The sequence below is a fragment of the Buceros rhinoceros genome, unplaced genomic scaffold (assembly GCF_000710305.1).
Source record: "Buceros rhinoceros silvestris isolate BGI_N320 unplaced genomic scaffold, ASM71030v1 scaffold36664, whole genome shotgun sequence".
In the NCBI taxonomy this organism is placed as follows: domain Eukaryota; kingdom Metazoa; phylum Chordata; class Aves; order Bucerotiformes; family Bucerotidae; genus Buceros; species Buceros rhinoceros.
In genome coordinates this window covers 29,730-42,729 of record NW_010410784.1, presented here as the reverse complement: position 1 = coordinate 42,729, position 13,000 = coordinate 29,730, and the positions used below count along the sequence as shown (strand labels likewise).

Here is a 13,000-nt window from a genome sequence, read left to right as displayed (position 1 = left end):
TTTCCCTTCACTGTCTCCCCTCCATAGGGGAGGAGCAGCCTCCTAATTTGCAGAGGTGCTGTGAGATTCTCCTGTTCAGCATTTGACATTGCAGAAGCAAGTGTTTTTCAGGTGTCAGATGATAACTACCAGCATCTGCAAATGTGCCCAACTTCTTTTCCTGTCTGTGTTACCTAATTCCCTGTTTTATGGCTTGCTAAAAAGCCAGACCCATTTCTGCTCAAGGAAAGCTGTTTCTCCCTTAAATTTTTTTCTTCCTAAGCCACGAGAACTGTGATAAAAAGGAGCCATGGAAGGGCATGCAGCTCTTCCTTCATCCAAACGGTTTTGTTCCCAACCTCAGGACTGTTTGTGTGGCAAAAAGTGACACCCTTAAATAATTGGAACAGGAGTGGGCACATTGCACCTGGAGAAGATGCTGTGCAAATCAAGCATCAATATTTTGCAGAGCATCATGGCCCTGGTCCTGAGCCACTACAATGTGACAGGCCAGCAGGGGCCGCTGGGAGCTCTGGTGTTTGTATTGGCAGGTTTTTACAGAAACGATGGGGTCACGGGGGTTATGTCCACTGAAGCCAACAGCAGTGTTTATTTTTACTCTGTTGCATCAGCCCTACTTTGTACCTGTGTAACTGAGCTGAATGCAGTGATGTAACACTGAAATAACGAAATGAGCTCAGTGTTTGTTTTAGATATCACCCGCCAACCTGGAACTTTCTTAAATCTCTCTCTTGAGGTGCAGAAAACAGTCTTAAGAGGAATTAAATAAAAACTGCAAATACTATAATCAACTACCTGAAACATTTACTATATCAAAGCTAGATAATGCCTGGGATTTTACAGGTCTCTGAGTGACTGCTGGATAATAAGGCGTATGTTCCTGCCTAATACTGCTTTCTACACGATTCTCTTGCCGCTAACAATCTTACTTCCATGAATTTCCATTGATAGCTCTTTAATGTATCTTTGACATGACTTAAACATGGCCAAATGCAGTAAATATAAGGAAGCTCCCTAGTTCTCACTAGTTCATACTGTGAACTAGTAACAAGGGCAAAACACTGGAAGACTTGGGCTCTCTTTCTGGCTTGCTGTTCATTTCTCTCATGATCTTAGGTGACAGATGCTATCTTGTTAGTCTTGCCTTTCATCTCTCCCTTAACAATCCTGCTAAAAAGCCTTAACGCACTGGGTGGTTAACCCACTCTAGGTGTCTGTCCCATGGTCTGGAAGATGTTGCTCTATTACACGTAAAGCACCGTTTGCATCCAGCCAGCACCGTGTCTACTGTGTAACTCCCAAGCCAGCCTCTCTTCCTCCTCAATGGGACAGGCAAGCCCCAGGGCCTCTGCTTTATTCATAACACCATCGCTTTTCCTTTCCTACCACATTTCCCATCTTACAGTCTTGCAGCATTTGTTTTAACAAGAGGCACAATCATCTAGTATACCCTCACCGTCCCTCTTTTTCTGGGGAGGTACAGGAAAGAGGATGTGGGGACCAGAGCCAAAGTCAGTGGTGGGATCAGGACCAATGCCCAACCCTGAACCATTGTCCCTCTAAGTCCCTCTCTGCACTTTTCTAATGGAACATCCAGGTCCCATATAGCTGAAATTTCAAACGTGAAGTCAAGCACCAAATTACGAACACTTTTGCAGTGGAGAAATTTCTGCTTCCAAAGACACTTACATGCTCACACAGGTTCATTTCAAAGAGGTTAAAACACCTAGCACTTCACCATCAAAAATAAACTCAGGTAATAAGTGAGCCAGGCTGGAGCGTGTGTGCCACGTTACATACTCTCCAATCGTCTGGACTGTTACTGTCAGAAAGAGGAAAGATGGTTTCTCTCTATAGTCATGTCAGGACTGTGATATACGGTACATTGCACTCAGCAGTTCTCCCCAGATCTCTGCGGGTGGCTCTCGGATGAGTCCTCTTCCACCTGCCTTGAAAGCTGACAGTGTGTGAGCAACCTGACATCAGTCCCATGGCTTGCTGGCTTGAAGGCAACCATGGTGAAAACAGTAGCTGCTAGAAAGCTGGCCCGATAGCACAGCTGTGAATGCTGTGGATAACACCACCACCACAGCCATGCCAAAGAAGCACCTCCCTCTGCAGTGCTACTGGCTGTGGGACAGTGTGGAAACCCATCACTGCCACCGGACATGGAGTGGACACCTCTCCTCTTCCCATCCAATCCCTCCAGCACTACCCACACAGCAAGAGCTGAGGAGGAGGAGGGCTTGGATGAACCCCAGCATGCCCTCTCCACGCCAGCAGGATTGCTCCATCAGCAGTTTATACTGTTCTCTTATTAAGGCTGTATATTTATTTGGATTGTTTTCAAGCTGTGCAGTTTTTCCCTGTCATCTGTTGGGGACCATCTTTTCCTCCTACACTCAAGCTGTGTCATTGTGCTTCTGTTACAAAAACACCCTCCTTTTTCTCCCCTTCTCGTCCTCTAAGCACGGTTTTCTTTCCCTGCTACACCCATACTTTTCCTTCACAAGGCCACTCAGGTTCAGTCAGAGCAGGGCATGGACAAAGGTGCATGCCACGGGTAAGGGTGGAAATGTGAGACCTTGAAACCAGAATCAGGCAAAGCCCTGAAGCTCAGACCATAGGGGCTGGTCTTGTCCTCAGCAGATGTGGCTTGTGTGCGACTTACCAGTGGAAACACACTCAGACTGAAGGCCTGAAGCCTGACATTGAAGGTATTATGAACACCTGGGAATGAAGAGGTCTTTACATTCTTTTCCTGGGGAAAAAGCCTGGTCTACTTGCACTTAACAGCAGAAGTCCCACAGATTCTATTGGACCTCAGATCCCGTCCTTTCTAGCACCCTAATCTTGGGATTGCTCAATTTCCTGGGCACATGCTACTCACATCTGTGACGTTCACCACCCCAATCTGTGGTTTGAAGAGGTCAATCTTGAAGGTCTTCTCCCAGTAAGTGATCAGCTGCAGGAGCGAGAAACAAAGCTCAGCCAAGGGTGTTTGCAATACCCTGTTGCATCAACTTTACTGGTCTGTAGTGCAGGGACCGTGCATCGACGAGTGCACGCGGGAGAGAATGGCAGAGAAGAGGGGCTGAACGTGAGCTTAGGTTGCCACACACAGCGAAGGAAAGTGCCAACCCTGGAGATGTTCCCCAGACATGCCTTCATGGGAGGCAGACAAAAACAAGCAGCCCTCAGGGATTGTCCATGGTCCAGTTGCCCATCCTTCCCTGTCCCAAACTCCCTGGGGCAATTCCTGCACTCACGCACACACCACACCCCCATGCCCCCATCCATGAATTAAATCAAGAAAGGCAAAGAGCCCCTGCCACTCACCAGAGGAAAGTCATCAGGGTCAATCCAGACAATGCTGAGGTCAGGATTATCGGTGTTGTCCCTGGCAACCTGCTTCAGGATTTCCAGGAACTCAAAACCATCTGAAATGATACATGAACCACTGCAGTTCTCTCCTGAAAACACGCAGGCACATTGCACTGGTGGGGTTTTCAACTTCCTTCACTCCCCTAGGCACACAAGAGTTGTTTACAGTTCTCATTAAAATGCTGTCTCCCAGCTCTTTCTTCTAATAATAAGGCTTTTAATTTTGAGCATCCTCCCCGGGTATTGAAATTAGTTACACATGAATTAAGTCTCTTAATCCTTCCATGGAGTGGAACAATGTCACTATTTTCTTGTGGTGAGGGCGGAACTGAGCCCCAGAGAGGCCAAAGCTTTTCAGCACACCGATGGTGCCGAGAAGCAGCAGCTCCATGATTTTCAGGAGCTGATGCCCACAGGTTTTCCTCATGCCCGTGGCACACCCAGACCTCAGCACTATCCCAGAGCTACACAGCAAGATGGATGCAGAGTTAGGGAGCAAATCCTGGCACTGGGTTGGAGGCAATGACTTATTTTTCCAGCTGGCCGTCTGTTTATTTCCAGAATTTGAATCCCAGCTAGCTCTCCTACTGGTGTTAACACCCAGAGTCATCCCTGTTCCTCCTCCTGGCAGGCTGGGGCTCCCCATCCTGGCCAGAGTGCAGGACTCCACTGCAAACAAAGAACATGAAACTATATTTTCTCAAGTGATGGAGAGTCATAAAAGGAGGAAAATGGCCTCCTACCTGGGTCATCTTCTTCGGCGAAAGCCACAATGTGGATTCCGTCCATGTCATCCTCCTGGAAACAACAAAATTATTACTGATGGGCCAGGGAGGGAAGTCAGAATCCAGGTAGTTGCTGCAGACAAGAAGCGGTGGGGTGCCTTCAAATAAACAGGACAATTGCAAAGGGATGCTTGGCTGGAGCCCCTTGAGACACTAGGAACAGTAGCTGAGGTCAAGCTAAGTCATAGAGGTATTAGGAGCTGAAGCAGGTCGTTTGAGTAGCATTGCTGAAACCCTTCAGCTAGAAATGAAAAAGATGGCAAAGTTGAAGGAGTTTCTGATGGTGTGTGGCAAAACCTTGCCTGCAGAGAAAGTCAAGGGCTCTCTAGCAGGGTGTATGGGCTCATCCTCCATGCCTAAGCCCACTTAACCTTGTAAATTCACCGCTGCCAGAGGCTAGTTTGAGGGGAAAAAAATATTTGCCAAAATGCTTGGCCCCCAAACATCCTCCTTTGGAGTTAGCAAAGGAGGTTTCCTCAAAATATGAGAGGTGAGGTGGCTCACTTGGCCCCCTTTGGGAGGTGAAGGGTCTGTGCTCTAGGTGAACGTCTCTGTGAGCAGTGAGAGGAATTGAGTGGGAGGCTCATTTCGGGGCTGCAATGAGTGGAGGACAGAAATAACAGCCTGGTGGACTGCTTTTCTCCATGAGACACGTGAGTAATGGGTAATGATATTGACAAAGGCCAATGGATCTGCCGCCAGTTCATCATCCGCTTGCTATGAATGTCATCTCTGAATTATCCCACAGATCGGCTTCGCCTTCCTCACCCACTGCCGGTGTCGGTTTCCATTTCAATTGGTTTTAATGCGAGAAAAATTCCCATCTAAATGCTAATTTCTTTTCCCTTCTGAGCCCAGAGGTGACAAAGCCACCATCAAAAACTGAAAGGGAAAAAAGCCCTGAAAGATTAAGTGGAAAACATTATCTTTAAAAACAATAGTGGATGCTGGCCCTTTGCTGGCATCTTCAGGGAATACGTTTTCACCGGGGCATTCTAGGCAGATTTACTTAGGATTCAGACCACTTACAGCTGGCAAAATCTACACTGTTGCTTCTCCTTCACATTTGCCAGCAGTATTGTCAGGCAGTAAACAAAATGGGAGTAATTCCAGTGGAGTCGTTGAGGACGTTCTGAACTTGCAGCAGGATCAGAATCGAGCCCATTGTCTCCTGTAGGTATGAGTTCCCTGCTCATAGCAGAGGCAAGCTCTGTATTCCCAGGCAGCTGGTAAAACAAACATTCCGCCGCCACCGATTCACACTTTTCCTGAGGTTGTTTTAGAGTATGTTCAGCTGAAAGCAAAACCACTGCATGTGAAATTTGCGTCCCACGGAAGCCCCATGGAAAATCTTCAAGGGACTTCAGTGGATCTAGGAAGCTGTCCTCTGTACAGAATCTGTGTTTCAAAACAAAATAAAAAGCTATCATGCCTAAGTGACTCGTAACCACTGGTTCAGTTTTATTACCTCTCGCCTCAATGCGTTAAAGACTCCCAAGGTTTCTGGTGCTTCGGAGTCCCGCAGCGTTTCACGTTACACTGCCAAGCAAGGAGGGAACTGAACGCTGTTACAAATGTGCTAAGCTTTGTTTTTCAGCTGGCCCTTGAAGGTCCCTCACTAGCTATTAACATCGTACTTGTTTGCAGTGAAGGGATAACGTATTACACATGATTTTTCTTTCATTTTCACCCTTGCCCTCTTCCCCACACTCGCAGGCCAGGAGAGTCCTCTGTGTGTGATGGTTGTTGTCAAACCGCTGGTTAGTGCTTCGCAATTGCTGACTCGCAGCTTGCTCACACGTGAGAAGTGCACGATTTGCTCCATAATCTATATAACTAACTGAACTGCCTGCCCTCACCTGCATGTTGAATTGTACAACTGCTCTGGTACAATTTCCATGAATCATCTGTTCAGTACAATCTCTCTAGATTGCCCAGCAAGCAGGGCACTGAAATCACCCCACCCACAGCACCGACACCCGTTAGATGAGACAGAGCATCCTTGGGAAGGACATTCTCTGTCATAATGTCACAGCTGCTACCGAGGCTCAACGCTCGCCTAGCACACTTGGTTAGCTTCCCCTGCTGCCCCTGCGGAGCAGAAGGGACCCAGCTCAGCTGTTCATCGCTGCTGGGCAAAGCGTTCGAGCACACCGTTTGAACTCGGTTTGAACTGGGCATCACAGCCAAGGCTTTCCCTTCTTCCCAGAGGAGGGAAAGCATCTTTGCAAGGAAAGAAAGATAATGTTTTGCCCAGCCAGAGGCTGGAGGTCGTGGGCGGTGGTTTCTTGTCGGAAGCTAGCAGGGGACGCAAGGCTTCCCACCCACGCACGCTTACCCATGTCTCAAACATGTCCTCTGGGCGCAGCTTCCGCAAGGTGGCCCTGAAAGGAAGAGAGAAATGCTCTTAGAGGATGCGTCCAGCACCCGTCATGCATGGTGCTGCTGGCAACATGGAAAAGGTCACTGTGGCGCTTTTGGTTGGTGACTGGCAGTGCCATCGGCCACCACTTTGTGAATGCAAGCACAGGGGCACAGTAGGTCACTTAGGCTTTTATTTATGGTGATGAATCCCTGCCCTTGTCACCACTGGAGTTATTGCAGATGCTATTTGTGCTTGGGAAGACAGGATGCCTCTCTGTGCTGGGGTGTGCTGATGAATTAGTCCCACACATGACATATTGTGCTGTGTGTGCTGAGAGCATGAGGTGACCCATTCACTTGTGTCTTGCAGTCCCTGAGACATTCCTAAGGGGCTTTGTTCCCCTTTTCTCCTGGTTTTACCAGAGCATAATTCCACCACAAAAATCCTTCCAAACTCTGTTGAAGCAAAGATAGAATAACCTCTGGGAAGAAAATTTAGATCCCAATAACCACTGCAAGAAAATTTAAATGGTAAGACTGGCCAAAGCAATTTTTTTGACAAGTAGTTCATAAAAGACACACACACACAAAAAAAAGTAAATATTTTCAGACACATCTGTAGCAGAAGGACTGTCAGAGAGCCTGGCAGGCTGAGAGGTGACTGGAATGTTAAAGGAGCACTCAAGGAACGCAAGCAGACAAGCACAAGTAATCCTTTGCACCTCTGCTTGCTCCAGCATCAGGTGTTCAGGGAGGTCCCTCCAGCAGAACATGTCTCCCTGGCTGACCAGCCCTGGGAGCCGTTACAAAGAGAAGTGTCCGTCAGTGAGATCCTAGAACAGACTGGCAAAGGGAGTTGCAGCATGCTACCAGAACTAGTTGGCATCAATGGCATGTGTAGCCTGTCCTTTAGTTTGCCTTGCTACCAGAGCAGCAGAAACAAGGAGCATTTTCTAGAGGTTCCTCAAGGACCTGAGCAACCACAGATCTGGAAGTGTGACTTTCTTATGAGCACGATGCTGCCAGCAAAAGCAGAGTTGACAAGCATTTGGAGGAGTATGATACAATAGCACAAGAGACACAAGGCCTTTAAGAGGAAAGCCATGGCCATGGATCTGCTGGAGTTCCCAGAGCAAGCCTACGAGTGGATGAAGGTACACTGGTCAACGTGGTGAGCTGCCTTCAGAGGACCATCGAACAGGATCACTTACTAAAGGCTTTCACAGAAACTGAGCTGCAGTTAGACCAGAGGAGAGGTGCTCCTGTGGATTAATGACATTGGAGGATGAAGGGCGGAGTTTTCACAACAGAGGGACTTAACCAATTAAGATTCATAGCATGTGCTTTGGCGTGATCATATGCATAACATATTCTCACATAATCTGAAAAAGATGGGAAATAGGAATATGGCAGTGTTTGCTTATCATATCCAATTCTTTAACAATGAGGAGATACAGAGGGATCTCCTGAGACTTGAGTGTCTGCGTGACAGATAGACATACAGGAAGCAACACAGTTGCAGAAAAACAACCCTGATTATACGCAATGATGCAACGATGGGTTCTAAGTTAGTTCTAATTAATTATTGCCTCTCAGGAAAGGAGCCCAGGTGTCACACATTGAGAAAGCATCAGCTCCAAAGGCAAAAGGAAGGTTCAAACAGTTGGGAAATGACTAAGGAATAAACCACAATGGCAACTGACAGCTACGCTATGCACCTCACCAAAGAGTGTGTGTGTGGTTCTGGGCATCCCATCACAGAAATGATACAGAACAGCTGAAAAAGGCACACGGAATCATTGCGGTGGTGAATGAAGGTATGGCATGGCCTCTGTTTGGTGGAGATTAAATAAACAAGAACTCTATCTTATCAAAGGGGACTGAAGAGGGGTTTGGCAGGGGGTCTAAAAATTGGAAATGGTAAAAAAAAGAAAGTGGAACAGGTAATGGCGAGTCATTGTTCCTCTTAACACAAGAGCAAGTAGGCACACTTCCTATTAGGAAACACGTATAAACTGAACAAATAGGAACGGTCTTTTGATGCAGTGCGTAATTCAGCCGTCAAACTCATTACCATTGGATACTTCCAATAACAAACCAGAAGCGAGGTAAAAACTATAGAAATTGAAGAGTTAGCTACTAAGCACGAGACAAGGGATACGATTTCTGACCCAGCAATTGCTGATTGTCAGAAACTGGAGATTATATCAGGTGAACGTATATTCTGTACTTACGCATACTTGTACTTGGCTTTCAAGACGCTTTGCCTAGCCATTCTCTGGAGGCAGCTCTTGAGGGAAGGAAACTCAGCGGGAAGGGTTTGAGCACACCCACCTGTACTGGCTGCTGTGGAGTTACTCAAGATTTACTCTGGTTACTCTTCCCTATGTTGAAGGGAGCAGAGTAAGTGGGGTTTAGGTGAGTAAGAGGGAGCAGAATTCACCCCCCAGTCACTACACCTACAACTGCAGAGAAGGGAGGTGGGGGGTGGGGATATCCAACCCCAGCATTTCGCATGCAAAACAGTCGTAAACCCAGAAACCTCTTGCTGCAGGCATTGGAACTACCATGTAATTTGTATTTGTGCAGCTAAGGTCAAAATGCGGGCTGAGACCTTGCAGTTGTGGTGCCTGGCCACCATCCCCAGCTGGACACCCATCTGCTGTGCAGGCTTGGACAAGTCACCTCACCAGCTTCACCTCAAGCTGAACAGTGGCTTCCTGACCTGTTCAGGAGAGTATGAACTTTCCCACCACTGCCCGCATCTGCCCAGAGAAGCACAAGCCTGGAGGCTGCATACGGGCTCCTCCTGGGCACACTTGGCTTCAGCTCCTGTCTTGAAGCTGCAATGAAAGCTCAGCAAATCCCGATTTCTCCAGGGCTGGAGGAAAAGGTGGTGAAGCCTGTCTGGGCACAGCAGCACGGAGCCCTTTCTGGATGGGCTGTTTAAAGAATGCCAAAGAGCCTGGGTACTGCTGAGCACTGGGAGCTCTCCCCAGTGATGTGATGGGGTTGCTTCTCGGGGATGGAGAGGTGGCAGTAGGGCTGTGCACCTCAGCAGAGGGAAAGCCCATGCCTGCTGGCTGGAGTGAAGTGAGAAAGCCTACTGTGTGAAGAGGAGGCGGTGAGTGGTCCTCTACACCTTTCTGCAGAGGAGAAGATCCCGCTGAGTTGTCTACAGGCAACCAGTGTAGGGCAGCTGCTGAGGTCACTTCATTTTTCTCTACAGGACTGATCATCTCCGTGTCTGACTAACTCCACTTCCAGCCTTTGTCTTTAGGTCCTTCACTGGTGGCAAGGCAGAAAGAAACACATCTGCTTCAAGAGACTCAGCATTAACTGCTGGAAACACATCACTGTTTCCCCACGGGTTTCCCCTTCCATGGCAGCACCTTGGCAGGTTTGGGTGTTCAGGCATTGATTTAATGAGACTCCTTTTAATGCCCCATTGCAAAATACATGGCCCTCCCCCTTGCTCCTACCAAGCACCACATAGCATCTTGAAATATGTAAGATCTGGTGGGTTCCACTGCAAGTTCGTGCTGGTGGAGAGAGTTTGCCTTATTCGGCTAACATTTAGCTGTCTGAGTTCCATCAGCCCCCTAATGCTGCTGCTTGACAGAAAAAGCTTGGGAAAAAAAGATGGGAAGAACTGAGGTCAGGAAGTCCAGGAGGTCAGCAAAATGACCTGTGAGTCCATGGGAGACAGAGGATCCCTTCATATTTCAGAAAAAGTAGAGATCTGTTTTCAAGTCTGGTGACTCATGGATTCCAGAGATGATCTCCTGTCTCTAAACCCTCTGTGTGTGAACACAAACCTCCAGCTCAGGCTGATTTGCGGTCCTCTGACTATATTGATGTCTCTGCTTCTCTTGAACTCTTTACTGGTCCCTTGAATGTCTGCTGGGAAAGGCAGTTGCAGAAGCAGCAGGTAGCTTGTATGACTACCCCGTGCTGTATTTTTAAGGGTGTAAAAATACAGCACCTCGTAGGGAGTTATGGCCTTTTATTTAACCCTGTGCTTTTACATGGGGTCAACCTTTCCAGTCACTTCCAGACCGTAGGTAGCTGAGTCCCTAGACACTGTGCAATAAACCTGATTGCAAAAAGCATGGAGCATCCACAGCTCTTGCTGAGCTGATCAAACGCTGTAGGCGCTCAGCACCGTTGCCACATGAGGCCCAACACAGCCGTAACAGCAGTGGCTTCCTCTCCGTGCCTGCAGTCAGCAGGACCCTGTTGGTCCATCACGGCTCCCCCAAGCTTGTTCTGTATTCAGAGCCTGCCTGCGACATATCTGACTGCAGGAAAGGGATATACCCATTGGGGAAGGAGGGGGCTGGACAGAATTTGGATTTGACTTGAGAGGCCTTGGAGAAGATCATCTTCTGAACAGATCTAAATTAAAAGTATGGGCAAGTCGGGCAAGGTTTCTACTGCCCACCACCTGCAATCCTGCCTGTTCTTTGAGGAAGGACTAATCAGGGAGGAGGAGGGAAGCCGTGTGGCATGCCCCTCTGATTGTGGCACAGGTACTTGCATCTCTGGGATTAGGAAAAGACCAGCTGAAATCTCAAAAAACCCAAGTCAGCAAATTGCCAAAAGGTGGTCATCATCCTAATTTTTTCTGAGAAGGGTGCCCTAGACGGGCAAGCCTGTGATGGCAGACACCTTTACCCACTTCCCATGTGGGCCAGGAGTGTCCTGTAATTTATATACCTTCTGTGCTCCTTCACAAATTCAACCAGCTCCTCTTCTGAGTAAGGCTTGTCAGGTATGTGAACAGGCTCATCCATAAACGGTTCATAGAAGTCCACCTCATTCATCTTCAGACCTAGCTTCTTGGCCACCTGTTGCAGTGCAGATGGTGAGAGGTCAGTGAACCTGACGTGCCTCTTTGCCCACCCAGAGTCCTTCCCAGCGGCAGCGCTGAGGTCAAGGTGATGCTCTCTCTCAGATCACACACTTTTATGGGTGGCAAACAAAACATGAATAGATCTTTCCTCGGTTAAAAAACCACTGTCGCTCTCTACGCTAGTGATCTCAAGCACTAGGAAAGGAAAAGGCCAGAGTCAAGGTCTCTCAAACCTAATGGGGCTGGCTTCCAAACCCAGATCAGGTCCTGTCTCCGCACTGCAGAAATGGCCTTTTATCTTGCAACAGGGCCAAAGCCAAACACGGACACCAATACTACAAATTAGAGAAACACTGAGAACAAGAAGCTGGAGCCAGATATTTAATCTGGAAACATCCTGAGCTTCTGGAAAACAGGTGATGGAGTCTGTGAGCTCTCACAGAAGTCCGTGCATGCTTACCCCTTTGTCGAAGGTAGCAAAGAACTTGATGTATGGCTGGAAGTGCTCAGCAGCTTCTTCAAATGCCTTGTAGTCTGGAAGGAGAAAAGAGGGATGAAGAAAAAGCGTTCACAGCCAGCTGGCCACACTCTGATCAGCACAGAAGGCACTAGGGAAGAATAAATATAAATTATTGCAAAATACATCAGAGAGTGGCACTATGTTTCTTCCACCTTTCCAGGTGGAACCAATGGAACAAGGACCATTTCATGTGGAGCGAACAGGACACATGCTGTGCAGTCCCACAGTGCTCAGGAAAACTACAGATCCCAGCATGCTCTGCTTAATCGAGGCTTAAATCAGCAGCCCTGTGAAGCAGGTCCAGAGGTTAGAACTCCAGCCTGTGGATAGGGGTGTTTGCAGCTGCTGTCTCACGCGAGCAGTAGTAGTTCATCCTGGGAAATACATGGAGTTGCTCCAGCATTAGTGATTGCTACCATTCCCTGAAGACACACCAAGCCTGACTCTGCACGCTTCTAGTCCTTGGAGGAGGAGGGGGCAGGAGCGAGGTACGTTTTTACTGTTACTGGTATCAGGTCCTCAGCTGGGGACAGGAAGGATGCTCTCAGCCTGGCAGGAGCTCTTTACAAACAGGTATTCCCCACTTTTCTTCAAAAAGTGTGTCTTCAAAACACTCATTACCGAACTGCCTTAGAGGCATAGCCGTGCCTGAGCTGCCCTGCAGCCCATTCTGAGCAAGTAAGGAAGCTGAAGGGAGAGGTGGATGGGCTGTTGTGGTGCAGCAGACCTGGTGACACATTGCTCGTTCAGGTAAACATACCTTCCTTTTTGCTGAGGGCGAGACTTGCAAGCGTGGGGTGAATGCTGCCAGCACTGCCCAGAGAGCAGGGGGAGCACTCAGGGCTGGCAGAGGAGACTGCTGGAGCTTGCCAGGGAGAGGGTCAGGTGAGGGTTTCTTGAACTTGCGAAAGCTGAGGTTTTTGTCTGGAATAGTTCCTGAGATGCACATCCCTCGGGGCATGAGACCAGCCTCTTCTCAGTCTTGGGGTTCAGCAAGGAGAAACAGGCCAGTGCCTCGGCCGGGCTGCTCTAAGATGTCCTGCTTACTGCTGCAGCGTGCTTGCCAAGTTAGTACTTAATGTGTCCCCCGCT

At 48.3% G+C, this 13,000-nt stretch overlaps 1 protein-coding gene across 1 annotated transcript in view; it reads right to left on the bottom strand.

The window, feature by feature from the left end:
* The window catches only part of LOC104493104 (calsequestrin-2), a 32,305-nt gene that overhangs the window by 1,637 nt on the left and 17,668 nt on the right, over window positions 1–13,000 (bottom strand). The window contains exons 5-10 of the mRNA XM_010135730.1: window positions 11,849–11,922; window positions 11,253–11,383; window positions 6,508–6,553; window positions 4,128–4,182; window positions 3,340–3,440; window positions 2,891–2,965 (exon numbers count right to left, since the gene is read on the bottom strand). Coding sequence (XP_010134032.1) covers window positions 2,891–2,965; window positions 3,340–3,440; window positions 4,128–4,182; window positions 6,508–6,553; window positions 11,253–11,383; window positions 11,849–11,922 — 482 coding nt within the window. The remainder of the gene's footprint in view (window positions 1–2,890; window positions 2,966–3,339; window positions 3,441–4,127; window positions 4,183–6,507; window positions 6,554–11,252; window positions 11,384–11,848; window positions 11,923–13,000) is intronic.